The following is a 15,599-nucleotide window of genomic DNA, read 5'->3' as shown; positions in this document are numbered from 1 at the left end:
GGGCAGCGGGGCCCCTTCCCCCGCCGCGTCCCGCCTCCCTGGGTGTTCGCAGGGGCGGCCCCGGAGGGGGGCCGGTGGAGAGGGGGCCCCGGGGAGCCGGGGGCTTGCACCGAACCCCGGATCGTGCCTTCAGCCCTTCTCGGCTGCATCCGGGGGAGATTGCCCGCCCGCCCCGGGTGCGCAGCTGGCGTGGTTGCCGGCCTCCCTGGACTCTCGGAAAGTGAAGTTCAAGTAACCTTTTTGTGCAGGGCCAGCCCATCTGGGGACCCTCCACCCCTACTTCACAGGCGGAGAAACCGAGGTTCAGAATGCATGGCCACCGGGTAGGACTCAGATCTTGTGGGCCCTTCAAACAAACAAACAAACGCAAAAAACCAGCGGAATCAGGGAGGGCAATTACGCATTTGTTTACAAAGCACTTAACCCTCACCTGAGTCAATATCAAGAATGCTTTTCTGCTGCTGCAACTTCTGCAGCAAAATAGCCGGTACGGCTCGTTCCCGCGGCAGTTAAGTGCCCAGGACCCAATGATGAAAGACACAAGTTCTGGTCCCAAGAAACATCTTGGCAACTGCATATCGGATTTGACTTTTTTTGGTTTGTTTGTTTCATAATTAAAAGCGTAATGTAGCTCTTTAAAGTTCTTGCTGGACTTTATGTTTTATGTTAATATTTCTGATAGAATTTATAATTAAGTTGTAGTCATAGGGCGACCAGGAGAATGGCGTGCAAGATCAAAGTTAGCACGCTCCGGGATCTGGGTTACCTGTGCCAAAGGCTTGCTCGATTGAACGCTAATTAGTTTCCACCGAATTTTAACAATTGTATACACCTTGATAGAAAATCAGGTGTATATTCAGTATTTAGGAAATATTGAATGTTTGCAGGCGGGGCGGGGCAGGACATCTTCAACTGTCATTTGGAATGCTAGCCATCATTGATTTTTAAAATGAATACATTCGTTTATGTGTGTGTGTGTGTGTGTCTGGGTGTGTGCATGTAATAATACATATACAGTATTCCTGGTTTTTGAAACCTCACTTTATGCCAAGTTGCTTTTAGGAAAGACCAGCTTTAGTTCCTGTTTCCTCTAACCAAAAGAAATCCGAAGAGGATTTTTGCCTTTGTGAAAGAAATGCGGAAAGTGAAAATAGCATTCAGCGTTTATTTTGCAGCAAGCTCTTGGGCTGAGTGTGACCCGGCCAAGCTCCTTCCTCAGGAGCGACATTCAGCTTTCAGCTGTGTCTGTGAGAATCTGTGCTTTTTCTTGGTTTGTTTTGTGCACCTGTTAGCAAGATGCGCCCTAAGGGATCAGAAAAACCCAAGAGAGGTACATTTCTGGGTCTGAGAAAGCTCAGAAAATTTTCTGTATACATGAATGGTAATTGCCTCTTTGCTTTACCCCATTTCATGTTACGGAAGGTTTCATGGAAAGACTGCTTTTGGATAGTGAGGGAAACCTGCATGTTTTACAAAGCAGGGGACATTTCTCCATGTCATTAAGTGTTTACTAACAATGTGATTTTTTGATTGTGGTGCATAATAATAAATTGTATGAATAACCATAATTTAATTGTTTCCCTCTTTGTACCTCTTTGTAATATTAGAGTTTGTTTTGTTTATCTATTGCAAACACAGCCCCTTTCTTCCATCTCTTTCTTCCAAGGCTCACTTCCTTGAAGTGAGCTATTGGATTCAAGGATACGAACATTTTTACGGCCCGTGATACTTATTGCTAAGTTGCCCTCCACTTCCTGGAAGCTGACCCCTCACTTTACACATAAGGTAGGAAATAGAGCTCAGAGGTGACAATCCATTTAGGTTGATGGAAGCGATCACTGGACCCCAAGTCCCTCCCCCAGTTTATGCTGGAAACGCATTTATGACGTTTCCTGTTGCTCTCAGGTAGTTTGACTCCGTGGCTTTCTCATTTGTGTGCTGGCCATGAGACAGGTGAAAGTCTGTGGCCCTGGCAACACAAGCTACCTTGCAAAGCGGGTTGTCGATCAGGAGGGTAGCGGGTAGTATGGGACAGGACTTTGAAAAACTTAGAAAAACAGACTTGACTACATACAGCCTTCTGTGTGCGCGCTTGAGAGTCCTGCACCAAGGACGCTTTTACTGCCTGACGTATTCTGACGGTGAGTGATGGGATAGAGTCGTGACCGCCTTACGGGGGCATCTCAGAGCCGGGGGGAGGCTCGCTTTTTAACAGAAGTAGCAAGCGATTTCGTGTCTCTGAACAGGTTCTTTGCTAACGGTAATTAATTAGCTTCTCTGGTTGGGCCAAGTATTTATCCGTGATGCGCCCTTTCTGGAAGAGTTAGAGTGAAACAGACCTTAACAGTTTTGCATTCTGGTTGGTCTTTTCTTTTTGGTCTGTTCTAAGGAATGTTACGGAAGGTAAAAAATAAATGGAATGGAGTCATCTAATGAGGCCCTTTGTACTCGTCACCCAGGTCCTGTGATTATGGATCTTCTGCTGTACCTGGCTCATCTCTACCTTCCACATCTTTTTTCCTGAGTTTTTTTTTTTTAAGTAAACCTTCCATGTATATGAATTTAACTGTGCTTTCAGTTTTATGCTGGTATTACAGGCGACTTCCCGTGTGCTCCCCTTTGCAGTCCTCGGTCTCTGCTGTGGCATCACCGTCCTCGGCGTCCCTTGGGCCTGAAAACTCCAGTCATCCACTGTTTCTTGCACTCCTCCTATCTGATTACTAAATATTTGGTTTTTCATTCAAATGCCTCTGGCATCTCTTAAAAAAAGATTTTTTGGTAACCTTTATTTTTTGAGAGACACACAAAGAATGTGAGTGGGGGATGGGGAGAGAGAGACAGAGCATGAGCAGGGGAGGGGCAGAGAGAGAGAGAGGGAGACACAGAATCCGAAGCAGGCTCCAGGATCTGAGCTGTCAGCACAGAGCCCGATGCAGGGCTCAAACTCATGGACTGTGAGATCATGACCTGAGCCGAAGCTGCATGCTCAACCGACTAAGCCACCCAGGTGCCCCTGGCAGCTCTTTTATGCTCTTTCTGTCTTGCTCCCATGCTTTTTTAGCTGTGTGCCTTGCAGACCGTAGATACTGGTGACCAGTTACGGAATGGGAGTCTGGTCTTCTGCCGCTTCTCTCTCATTCCCAGCTATTTGTGTAAAGGAGTGCAGGTTAATTTTCCTAAAGTAGTACTTTGTTTATTTTGAGAGAGAGAGAGAGAGAGAGAGTTCGTGCACGCGCATGTGCATGCACGCACAAGCAGGGTAGGGGCAGAGAGAGAGAGGATGCGAGAATCCCAAGCAGGTGCTGTGCTGTCATGCACGCACAAGCAGGGTAGGGGCAGAGAGAGAGAGGATGCGAGAATCCCAAGCAGGTGCTGTGCTGTCATGCACGCACAAGCAGGGTAGGGGCAGAGAGAGAGAGAGAGGATGCGAGAATCCCAAGCAGGTGCTGTGCTGTCAGTGCTGAGCTCAACACGCAGCCCCCTCTTACGAACCACGAGATCATGACCTGAGCTGAGATCAAGAGTCAGAGGCCCGACTGACTGAGCCGCCCAGGTGCCCCTAAACTAGCACTTTAGGCAATTGTGTGCTTCTTATTGTGATGACGCTGCCCATTACCTCTGTGCCCGTGGTTCTTAAACTTTGCTACGGATGGAAACACCCGGGGAAGCTTTTACGACTCTTCGTGTCCAGGTGAAACCCCATTCCCGGGGCACCGGAGTGCTGCCAGTTAAGTGTCCGACTTTGGCTCAGGTTTGAGTTTGAGCCCCGCATCGGCCTATGCTTAAGGCCTGGAGCCTGTTTCAGATTCTCCTTCTCTTTCTGCCCCTCCCCTGCTCATGATCTGTCTCTCTCTGTCTCAGAAATAAACATTTTTAAAAAAATTAAGAAAAGCCAAAACCATTCCTGTTTAAGCAAAATGCTTGGGGGGGCTGGGAGCCGGGACTGGGTTTGTGGTGTTAAGACTCCCTGGTGATTCCGCATGTAGTAGAGTTTCAGACCCAGTGCTCTCCAAGGCTAACGTGGGGGTGAGAAGATTGGGAGCAAAACGTGGGATTTTGGTTTTCTGCATTTCCTAGAACCTGCTCAGGGGCTCCCTTGGTGAGTCAGAGTATCCCCTAGGGCTCCAAAGGCCTCTTGTTTTTCAAAACCCTTCCCTGATAATTCTGGTGTTCAAGACTCCACCCAAACTAACGTCCACGCACCTGTTGCCTTTTATACCTTACCCTTTTACCCAGGCTGCTCAGCCGACTGGCCTTCCCTCCTGCTGCAGCCTCGCTGTTCAGCCCAGTGGCACCTCCTGGCCCAGCCCCGTCCGGTCCGGGTGCCTCAGCCGACGCTACTTTCTCTCCCTCTCAAACTCCAGGAGCTCTTAGCATTTAGGCTCCACCATCGTGAGGCAATGTATCCTACTTTTTTATTGATTTCCACAGTCTGGTCGGGACCACAGAGCCAGACCTGCGCTCTTCTTTCCAGAGGCGACAGGACGGAGGGGAAAAGGAGCAATGTGGCAAAGCTGGGAACTAGGACGCTGGTTTCCGTATCAGCTCCCCTCCTGTTTTCTTGACCTTGTGTTGTGTCGCTTGCTCTTTTTTTGTACACGTGAACTCTACCTTCACACGCATGTGTGTGCGGGGCTCCTCCAGAGGAGAGCGGGGCCTTGGCGTCAGAAGCAGGACCTGGCCCAGATCAGGTACTCATTCTGTTACCCATCGCCGCAATTACTCTAGCAAGATTGCTAAGAGAAGCGACCGGAGATTTTTTTTCCCATCATCGAGAAACACGTTTGCCGAGTTCCCTCAGTGGACGAGTCACGTGTGGGGAGCTCAGAGATTTGTAGGAAATGGATTGTTCACGTTTTCAAGCGTAGTTTGCTTGTACCAGGCAGGCCTAGTCCGTGTTCCGAGCAGGGCAGCTGGCAGGAGAGAGGCGAGGTGCACTCAGCCCTTCTCTGTGGAACAAACAGGAAGCAAAAAGGCTGTCACAGAAGGAAAAAACAAGCGACCTTGGGTAATTTATTGTGGAGTTTTCAAAGCCTCCCAACCCTTTGAATAACAAATAGAAACCCAGCGAATGTTTTGAGAGAGTTCTGGAAAGCTTAGACGTCAGAGGGAGTGTTCTGCGCCCTCCAGCGAGTTTTGTTGTAGCAGAAACGGTCCTTGCTGTTGTGTTTGGGGAAGCTCTTTCCCAGACACCTGCCTGGCTGGCTCCCCCTGCCCCCGCTCGTCACTGTTCCTTTCTCCTGCCTCATTTTTCTGGTCAGCACATACCAGCCCTCCACATACTGTGTCTTTATTTATCTTCTCCCGGAGCAGCCAGTCTGTCCACTCGGTTTGCGGCTCTGCTCACCCGTGCCCTGAGTGGTGCTCCGTGCAGAGGAGCCCCTCCCTAAATGCTTGTCGAATGTTCTGGAAGCGGTGAATTCAGACCCGTGGCCATCGGCACAGGGGTCGAGTGGTTGGTTGGGAGCTGGTTCGGGGCCTAGTTCACCGCGGGTGGTCCCACCTGGCCAAGAGGCTTTACCTCTTGGGACTGGTGGTCTCACTCATAAGATGGTGATGAGAATCGTGCCCGCCTCCTGGTGTTTTGTGCCGAGTGAGTTGCTTTAAATGAAGCCTTCAGAACAGAGCCCAGATCACAGTGTTTCCTTTTTTTAAAGTTTTATTTATTGTTGAGAGAGAGAGTGTGAGCAGGGGAGGGTCAGAGAGAGAAGGAGACACAGAATCTGAAGACAGGCTCTGAGCTGTCAGCACAGAACCCGATGCGGGGCCCAAACCCACAAACCGTGATAGCATGACCTGAGCCGAAGCCAGACGCTCAACCGACTGAGCCCCCCAGGCACCCCTCCCAGTATTTCCTATAATAACACCGTGTGTCACTGGGTTTACTGTTATCTCCTCCCTCTCTGACATGGTGGCCAGAACGAACAAGTGAAGCTCAAATCATGCAGAGTGTTGCTTTCCAAGAGCCTTAAGCATCCTTATCCTTTATGCCTCTGATGCAGGTTCTCCACGTACGATGCCACCTGCCAAATTGCACAAGAGATTGCCGAGAAAATCCAGCAGCAAAACCAGCTCTCAAGAAATGGTGAAAATACAATCAGGGTAAGAGCAGGAGAGAATTAGGCCCCAGGTGGTTCTTGTGAGCCTGAGGTCGGCCTCCTGCTGAGGGGTTTGGAGGGGTGGGGTGGGGTGGGGTGGTGTGTGTGTGTGTTTGTGTGTGTGTGTGTTGCACGGACCTTACGATCAATTAGTTAATCGTTCTACCTGGGACGGAATGAAGCATGATGCCCCTCTAATGTCTCCTGTTTAACCGTAAAAGTCTAGCAGTTTCGAGTCCAGCTCAGACCCCGGATAGTACATCTGTCGGGCTCTGCAGGACAAGAGGAGATGCCCTCACCTCTTTGAGGATCTGTTCTTGTCAAGAGAAAAATGACCTTTTTGACATTTTCCAGGTAACACTGTAAATAGCTTGCAGGCTGTGTAAAAACAATGGTAGGATCTGGCTGGGGAAATGTCTTCTAGACCCTCGTGGACTCACCCTAGCACCGAATACTCAGACTGCAGCAGCGCAGGCTTCTTTCTGACCGTCCCCAGGCCAGCTCGGTGGGTTTCTTTTCTGGCAGGGAGATCTTTGTGCTCACGTGCTCTGTCATACGGGTTGCAGTAAACAGTTTCAGAATACTACACAGGCGCCACCACACTCTTAAGTCTGAGCTGTCTTTACTTTTTTTTTAAATGTTTTTATTTATTTTTTGAGAGAGAGAAAGAGCATAAGCTGGAAAGGGGCAAAGAGAGAGGGAGACACAGCATCTGAAGCAGGCTCCAGGCTCTGAGCTGTCAGCACAGAGCCCAATGTGGGGCTCGAACTCACGAACTGAGATCATGGCCTGAGCCGAAGTCGGACGCTCAACTGACTGAGCCCCCTAGGTGCCCTTGTCTTTACTTTTTTTAAATTTAGGACATCCCACTAAGAGTACTGAGGTTGTTCTGTTCTAAAGTTATTAGAATGGATTCTTTTTTCTGTGTTCTATGTTATCCTTTGCATCTGTTTCTAGTCTTTTTTTTTGTGCTCGTTAATCCCCTTCACCTGTTTTACCCAGCCCTCCCCTCCCCTCCCTTCCCCTCTGCTCCCCTCCCCTCTAGGAACCATCTGTTCTCCGTAGTTAAGAGTCCGTTTCTTGGTTTGTGTGTCTCTCTCTCTCTCCTCTCTCTCCTCTCTCTCCTCTCTCTCCTCTCTCTCCTCTCTCTCCTCTCTCTCCTCCCTCTCTCTCTCTCTCTCTCTCTCTCTCTCTCTGTCTTTTTCTCCTTTGTTTTTCCTTCAATCGTTTGTTTTGTTTCTAAAATTCCACACGTGAATGAAATCATATGGTATTTATCTTTTTTGGACTTCTCTCACTTGCTGGCACCATCCATGTTGTAAATGGCAAGATTTCATTCTTTTGTACAGCTGAGTAATATTCCGTTGCGTGTACCCACCGTATCTTCTTTCTCTATTCAGCCGTCAGTGGGCCTTCGGGCTCGTTCCATAATTTGGCTCTTGGAGGTACAGCTGCAGGAAACAGAGGGGTGCCTGTGTCCCTCTGAATTCGTGCTTTTGTGTTTTTTGCGTAAATATCGAGTAGTGCAGTTGTGGGATCGTAGGGTAGTTCTATTTTTCACCTTTTGGGGAAGCTCTGCGCTGTTTTTCACAGCTTGCATTCCCGCCAACAGCGCACGAGGGTTCCGTTTTCTCTACATCCTCGCCAACCCCTGTCGTGTCTTGCGTTTTTGAGTTTAGCCGCTCTGACAGGTGGGAGGCGGTATCATTGTGGCTTTGATTTGTAGTTCCCTGATGGGGAGAGATGCTGAATGTCTTTTCATAGGTCTGTTGGCCATCTGGATGTCTTCTTTGGAAAAGTGTCTATTCATGTCTTCTGCCCCTTCTTAAATTGGATTACAGTAATACCTTGGTTTGTGAGCAGAATTTGTTCTGGAAACATGCGTGTAGTCCAAAGCACTTGTATATCACATTTCCCCATAAGAAGTAATGGAAACACAGGTGATTCGTCCCATAACCCCAAAATATTCATATAAAAATGATTACAGCACCATCATACAATAAGATAATAACGAAAATGCAAAATATAAAGAAAAATAAACAACATGTACTTTAAAAACCTTCGTGGCTGGTGTGAGGGAGACGAGAGAGGAAGGTTACTGGCTAGGACAACTTTCACTATCGCTAACAGATGTGGACTACAGGACGGTGTTAATAAACACGTGTCATACGCTGTAGCTCACGCAACTGACAATAAGGCAGCAGAGGAAAGGGTCTCTGTCTGCGGGCAGCGTGACCCAGACTGGAGCAAAGCACTCCTAAGCTCACTCTTGTCTGGAAAAGCAAACAACTGTCCATGGGTGCTGTGATGTGACAAAAAATACACTGGTGCCAGTTGTGGGCACCTTCTGATGTTCTGAAAAATCACTGATTTCTGCCAAATTATGTGGCCTGAGACCAAGCATCCAAGTGTGGGAGCTGATGTCCTACAATCCAGAGAGAGAGAGAGAGAGAGAGAGAGAGAGAGAACCATTGCCCAGCTGTGATCACGTGGTGTTTGGCATCATGTCCTACTCATATTGCAAGACATGGCTCATTTATCAAGTTAAATTTTTTTTTATTAACTGAAGCCCATATTTTATTCAGATTTTCTTAGATTTGATTTTACTTTTTTTAACTTTATTTTTTATTTTTTTGAAATTGTATTTTACTTTATTTTTTTACTTTATAAAGTTTCACATTTTTTTAACATATGCGATTATTTTCCATCATTTACAATACAGTGGTTACAATGACACTCCAAACAGAAAAGCAAAGTAAAAAATCAACACCCCCACTTCTGTTTCATGTAATTAGACTTGCTGCTATATAACGATCACCACTTCAGATAGCTGTGAAGTCAGGTGATTAACTAGTTGGTACTTAACCTTCTAATTTCTGTCTAAGTCTAATTACGTGAAAGAAGGTAAATTTTATTAGAGATGTTTGCTCGTCTTGCGGAACGCTCGCAGAACAAGTTACTCGCAATCCAGGGTTTTACTGTATTTGGTTTTCAGGTGTTGAATTGTATCAGGTTTTAAGAGATTTTGGAGACTAAGCCTTGATCGGACGTGTCCTTTGCAGTGGTCTTCTCCCAGTCCGTAGGTTGCCTTTAAGGTTTGCCGACTGTTTCCTTCGCGGTGCAGAATCTTTTTATCTTGACGTGGTCCCTGTCGTTTATCTTTGCGTTTGTTTCCCTTGCCTCGGGAGGCGGATCTAGAAAAAGGTTGCTGTGGCCGGTGTTCTGGGATTTTTACGGTTTCAGGTCTCTGATCCATCTTGAGTTTGTGTTTGGTGTAAGAAAGTGGTCTGGTTTCGTTCTTCTGCGTGTCGCCGTCCCGTTTTCCCAACACCGTTCACTGAACAGTCTGTCTTTTTCCCGTTGGATATTCTTTCCTGCTCTGTTGAAGATACATCGGCCATGTAAGCTGTGGGTTTGTTATATTAACTTTTAGTAGTACTTCTCCACGTAATCATTTTCATTCATTTCTGGCTTCCTCTTCCTCGGGTACTTTTTGCAGAAACAAGCATCTGTGTGTGTGTGTGTGTGTGTGTGTGTGTTTTCTCACTTATTTCTTTTACATAAGATACCCCCTTTGCATCTTACTCTGTTGAATACGGTGTCGTCGTATTCTCTCCATATTCTTTGAGATCTTTGCTGTTCTTCTTAAGACCACGTGGTGTAGTGTGCTATTGCACAGATGAACTCCAGTCCACTTAGCCTGCCTAAGGATGGGCGTTCAGATTCTATCTCCTGTTTGGCTGTTATGAATAATGCTGCAGTAAATGGCTTTATGTTTTTCCTCCCCTTTATATTTGTGGAGGTGTCTCTTAAGGGCGAATTCTCAGAACCTGGATGGACGTGATTTTTTTTCACCTGTCACCAAATTCCCCTACCCAGGGGTGCCGACCCTTCGGTACCGTGACCTGCAGTGCCGAAATTCTGTTTCTTCACAGGCTGGCCAACAAGAGGATGTTGTCTGATTAGTGAGACAGTGTATTTCAGTGTCGTTTCAAATGTGCATCTTTCATATGTGAATCAAGTGAAGTGTGTTTTCACATGCTTATGTGTCATTTATGTATGTTTTCCTGATAAGTTTTTATTTGCCCTTTTTTGAAAGATTGATTGGATTATCTTTTTAGTCTTTAAGAGTTCCTTATATAATGTGGAAATTCGTTCTTGGTGACCTATTATAATTTATTTTCTTTATTGTTTGTTTGACTTTGCTTATGGTATCACCTGCCATGTGAAAGTTTTGTTTTTTTAAACAGTTGGCTAGCAGTCTTTAATTGCTTCTGTATTTTCACTCATAACTTTCGCTGTTTCTGGAATGTAAGGGAATTTATTTCTGTTTTCTTCTAATAAGCGTATGGTCTCACTTTTTTACCTTTAGGTCTATGATTCATTCAACTGGTATGATCTTCTTGGGTAGTTAATTTCTAATTATAAATGAGTTTTCAGTGTGGCCGAATTATTGCCCGTGGTAGAAAAGTTGCCCAATGTAGATACTCTGGATTTATGTCGTATAAAATTTTAAGCCCCTTAAACATACAGTTTGGTCCCAATTCTGATTATCTTTTAAAAAATGTTTCTCATTCTGTTAGGTGCAAGTGTGTAGTAGTTTAATGTGCTTTTTTTTAAAAAAACTTATTTGTCATTGAACATATTTTCGTATGTTTATTGGAGACTTATATTTCTTCCTTTGTGAATTGCCAGTACATGTCCTTAACCTATTTTTTAAAAAATTTACTTATTCAAGCTCTGCTGACAGCCAGCTCAGAGCCTGAAGTCTGTCTTCGGATTCTGTATCTCCATCTCTCTCTGACCCTCCCCTGCTTGCAGTGTCTCTCTCTCTCTCTCTCTCTCTCTCTCTCTCTGTCTCTCAAAAATAAATAAAAACATATAAAAAAATTAAAATTTATTTATTATTTTGAAAGAGAGAGTGAGTGTTAGCGAAAGGCGGAGAGGGAGAGGGAAAGCGAATCCTCAGCAGGCTCCATGCTGTCAGAGCAGAGTCTTTTGTGGGGCTCAGTCCCACAGACCGTGAGATCATGACCTGAGTTGAATTCAAGAGTCGACTGCTCAACTGACTGACTACTCAGGTGCTCCTGAGAAAAAGGTCTTTCATACCCAGAGATTATGTAAGTGGTTAATCTAATCATCCAACTTTTCTTTAATCTTTCCTTCTGTTCTCATTTTATTTTAAACCTCTATCGTTAAAATATTTGGAGTTTATTGGTAGCCACCTAATTTTATTTTTTTCCCTATTTGCTAAATTATTCCTTACCTGACCCCCAGAAATATGACATATCCCAGGCGCCTGTATGGCTCAGTTGGCTGAGCATCGAACTTGCTCAGGTCATGATCTGGTGTCTGTGGGTTCAAGCCCCACATCCGGCTCTGTGCTGACACCTCAGAGCCCAGAGCTGCTTCGGACTCTGTGTCTCCCTCTCTCTCTCTCTGCTACTACCCCACTTGCGGTCTTTCTCTCTCTCTCTCAAAAATAAACATTAAAAAAGATATGAAATATCTTATTTATTTTTGCATAACGTTATGACTCCTGGACCTTGTGTTCTGTCGCACTAGTGAAGTTTTCACTAACTGCCAGCATCATACTCTTGCCGTTTTTATGGGGACTAATACCTCATCATGTAAGTCCTCTCTATCACACATAGTCCTTGTCTTTTAACTCTCTCTCTATCCAAGTTTTAGAATAATTTTTCATAGCATCATTAAAATTCTTTTGTGCTGTGCCTCAGTTACCACCTCTTTCCCAATAAGAGAACTTCAGATGGGACTTTGAGTAGACATGTAGTTAATTCATAGATTAATTGGGGAACGTTTACATTTTTACCATACTGAGTGTTTCCTTTTATTCATTCCTCCATCAGTATTTACTACACAGTCACAATGTGCCAGGCTCGGTGCTAGATATTTTTTTAGGTTTTGTTGGTGTTGTTAATGATGTTTAAAAACAATCATGAAAAATTCTCCCTGCCAATTACTTAAATTTAGAAATGCCCTTGATTTTTTTTTTTTTATTTCATTTTAAGATTTATTATCAGACTGACTTCCTTTCTGGTTCCTAGTCATTTGTCGGTGGATTCACTTAACTTTCCCAAATAGACTTATCCATTTACCCATGGTGATAATTTCATCTCCTCCTTTCCAGCCCTCACGTGTTTCTTTCCCTTGTCTTACTGCGCTGGTCGGAACTCCTAGGCCAGTGTTGAAGAATTTTGCGGATAAGGTAGTACTGTTCCGTTGTTCGTCTTGTTTCTTTCGGTTTTGTTTTTAATTGATTTCCCCTGTGCGTTAGTAAGCATCCGTTCATTCTGTTTGTCGTCATTAATACTTATCGGCTCTATTATTAGATTTTCTAACATCAAACTTCTTGAATTACTAGGATCAGCCCTATCTGGTGATGGTTTGTTGCCATTTCAATGTAATTCTGAATTTGCTTTGCTAATATTTTTAAAGACTTTTATGTTTTATAATCCTTTTATAATCCTTACGTTTTATAATCCTTTCCTTTTTTCTTTTCTCTCTCCAATGTCTCTGTCAGTGCTGTTATCAGGGTTGTGGTAGCTTAAAATCCGAATCAGGCTCGCCATCTTTTTCTGTGCTTTAGAAAGTTTTTTGCAGATTATGATAATGGAAAAACTTTTCTTGATTATAAAAGTAACCATTTTCTTATAAAATATTTAAAAAATCCACTACTTAGAGATAACTGCCCTTGGCATTTTGAAATATTTGGTTCCTAGATGGATTTTTTTTCCCCCTCTGTGGGTGACATTTCATTTTATGACTTGACTTTTTTCTCTTTTAATAATTTATGCTGGCTATCTTTCTATGTCGACAAATTGAGATTTCCATCATACTTTTTAACGGCCACATACTCTTTCATCTCTTGAATGCTTTTGAGCTCTAATTTTGTAGACTTCTTCGTTTGGGGGTGTGTGTGTGTGTGTGTGTGTGTGTGAGATGCAGTGCTATGTTTGTTTTGCTCTTTTTGAACGAGGGGAAGTCTGCTCTCCGTGGTATTTCCTCATAAACACTGTGGGTGGCTTCTCCACGGTTCCCAGAGGTATTAGAACAGTCAAGGTTAGCCGTTTTTGGCCACTGATGGTTTTGTGTGTAAGCCCTCGGCCAGCCTCTGGGGTTCTGCTATTCTTCCCTTGGTGCCTGTGGCCCTGCTGGTCCTGGGGAGGGAGCCCTCGCTTGCCCTCAAGCCCTGGAATCGTGACTTTGAACAACGAAGCGGCCCCTGAAACCGGTGCTGGCTGCCCCGTTACCCCTGCCCCGTTACCCCTGCCCCGTTACCCCTGCCTCTGGTTTCCTGCACGCTGGCTGTATTATTGTACGCGGGCAGTTTCATTTTTCACTTTTCTCAGAACCCCAAGGTTCGCTGCCCACCCTCCTCCATCCTTTAAGGTGGCACTCGGGAGTCACCGATGGCGACTTCCTCTGGGTTTGTAGAGCGACTGAGAAAATTCGTGCAGACCTGGGGCAGGGGTCACGGGCGGTGAGCGTCGGTGGGAGAACACACCGCCTAGAACTTTTACACGGGTTTTAAGTAAACCAGCGTCAGGATTGCAGTGGGCCAGGCGTCTCGTCATCCGAGGCCAGGTCGAGGGAAGACTGGGGAGCCCAGTGTCCTGCGTGACTCCAAGGCAGGGAAGTGGGGTCAGAGGATAGATGCCCAGGGGACGGGATTCAGACTGTGGGGGCCGGGGAGGGGGTTTCCGGTCGCTGTGTACCCAGGTATGGGCTGGCTCTCCACTTGGTCACCTTACAGAGCGGATGCAGCCATCGGGCGGGTGGCCGGACAAAATTTGGATACCTCACCCCCCGCCCCCCCAAGGGTGTCCCGGGGAAGTTAAGCATCTCTGCAGCTGGTGCTTGAAGGAAGCATAGTGTGTTTACGGGTATTTTTAGCAGCCCCCCCCCCCCAAACCTCTGGACTAGCACGTTTAGGATGTGTTCTTTCCTTTCCAGCTGACCGTGACAATCAGAGCTTTGTTGCAGAGTCTGAAGGAAAAGATCGCCCTTTTGAAGGACTTATTGCTAAGAGCTGTTTCAACACATCAAATGTATCCATGTAAACATTTCCACCTCTTCTCTCGAGTGGGAGGAAAAAGCAGTCTTCTTGGGAGAAAGGAAGGAATCTGGGCCACCCAGATTTCCCCCACAGCTTGAGGAAGACCTGGTTTCCCAAATATTGCCTATACTCTCGATTTCTATTTTAAGTGGCTGTCGTATGGCCCGCAGTGGAAATGCTGGCGAGGCGAGGCATAGACTGACCGAGTTCACTCGTGGCCGCTCTTCGGGTGTGACCTCTACAGCGTAGGGGGCCGCTGCCGTCTCTGCCCAGAGCCCTGCGCGGCCACGTGACCCGAGGGCGGTGAGTCACTGCCCACAGGAGGCCGTCCACGACCGGCCAGAGCTGGGGTTATGCTGGACTTCCCAGGGCTCTGAGCGATCCGTCGTCTTTTCCGAGAGGCCCAGGCTTTGGGTTTGGGTTTTTTCCTTTTCTGTTTATGTAGATTGCGGGGATGTGACTCCTTATTGCCTTAATGTTCTTTGCAAAGCGCAGACTCCACTCCTGGTTTGGGAGGTTTGGGGGTGTAGGCGGGGAGCAGAGCATTTGCTTGGAGCACCTTGGGCCTTGACCACCACCTCCCGCCAACCCTGCCAAGACGGAAGGTTTTTTTTTTTTTTTTTTTTTTAAGAAGTTTATCATCTGATCAGGCTGAAATACCAAGGGACCCATCCCCTGGACGAATCCTTTAAACCTGAGTTCCTATGGGCTTGAAAACCGCCCTCCCACTGGTCCTCTCTGGTCCTGTCTTCAGTGTCAGTTCCGACCAAAAAGCCGGATGTTGGTATCGGGAAATGGTGGCTGCTGCCTGATTTGAAAGGGGAGAATGTAGGAATATTGCTTTTTAGACAACATTGTAAAAACGTTTTAATAATTATTTTCTCCAAGCCTAATCCCCTTAATGTGACCCAGGAGGTTTGTTTAGATTAATCTCATGACTTTTCCAAATATTCAATTACTAACACACCAAGGTTACAAGAAGTTTAATTTCAATAAACAACAAAGGCCTTATTTTTTTTTTAACACATTTGGAATATTAAAAAACTTTTAATGTTTATTTTTTGAAAAGGAGAGAGAGAGAGAGACAAAGACAGAGTATGAGCAGGGCAGGGGCAGAGAGCGAGGGAGACACAGAATCCGAAGCAGGCTTCAGGCTCCGAGCGGTCAGCACAGAGCCCGACGCGGGGCTTGAACTCACAGACCTCGAGATCATGACCTGAGCCAAAGTCGGATGCTGAACCGATTGAGCCCCCCCAGGCGCCCCAACAGAGTTGGAATATTCTGATACATTTAGTTTGTAACTTTACCCTCCATCTGGTATCATTTATTACTGCACAGTATTAGAAAAAGAGTTTTTATTTGATCAAAATCAATAATTCTTGATACATAGATTGCAGGTAGTTTCCTGCTGGCATGGCAGT

General features: G+C 45.9%; 1 protein-coding gene across 1 annotated transcript in view; it reads left to right on the top strand.

The window, feature by feature from the left end:
- The first annotated feature begins 223 nt into the window (after window positions 1-223).
- Window positions 224-15,599, top strand: part of STX8 (syntaxin 8) — a 235,230-nt gene continuing 219,854 nt past the window's right edge. The window contains exons 1-3 of the mRNA XM_029928332.1: window positions 224-323; window positions 6,003-6,102; window positions 14,076-14,170. Of these exons, the coding sequence (XP_029784192.1) occupies window positions 313-323; window positions 6,003-6,102; window positions 14,076-14,170 (206 nt within the window). The 5' untranslated portion in view covers window positions 224-312. The remainder of the gene's footprint in view (window positions 324-6,002; window positions 6,103-14,075; window positions 14,171-15,599) is intronic.

The sequence above is a fragment of the Suricata suricatta genome, chromosome 17, assembly GCF_006229205.1.
Source record: "Suricata suricatta isolate VVHF042 chromosome 17, meerkat_22Aug2017_6uvM2_HiC, whole genome shotgun sequence".
In the NCBI taxonomy this organism is placed as follows: Eukaryota; Metazoa; Chordata; class Mammalia; order Carnivora; family Herpestidae; genus Suricata; species Suricata suricatta.
Note: the sequence above shows the minus strand (reverse complement) of the source record. Positions and strands in the feature narration are given on the sequence as shown.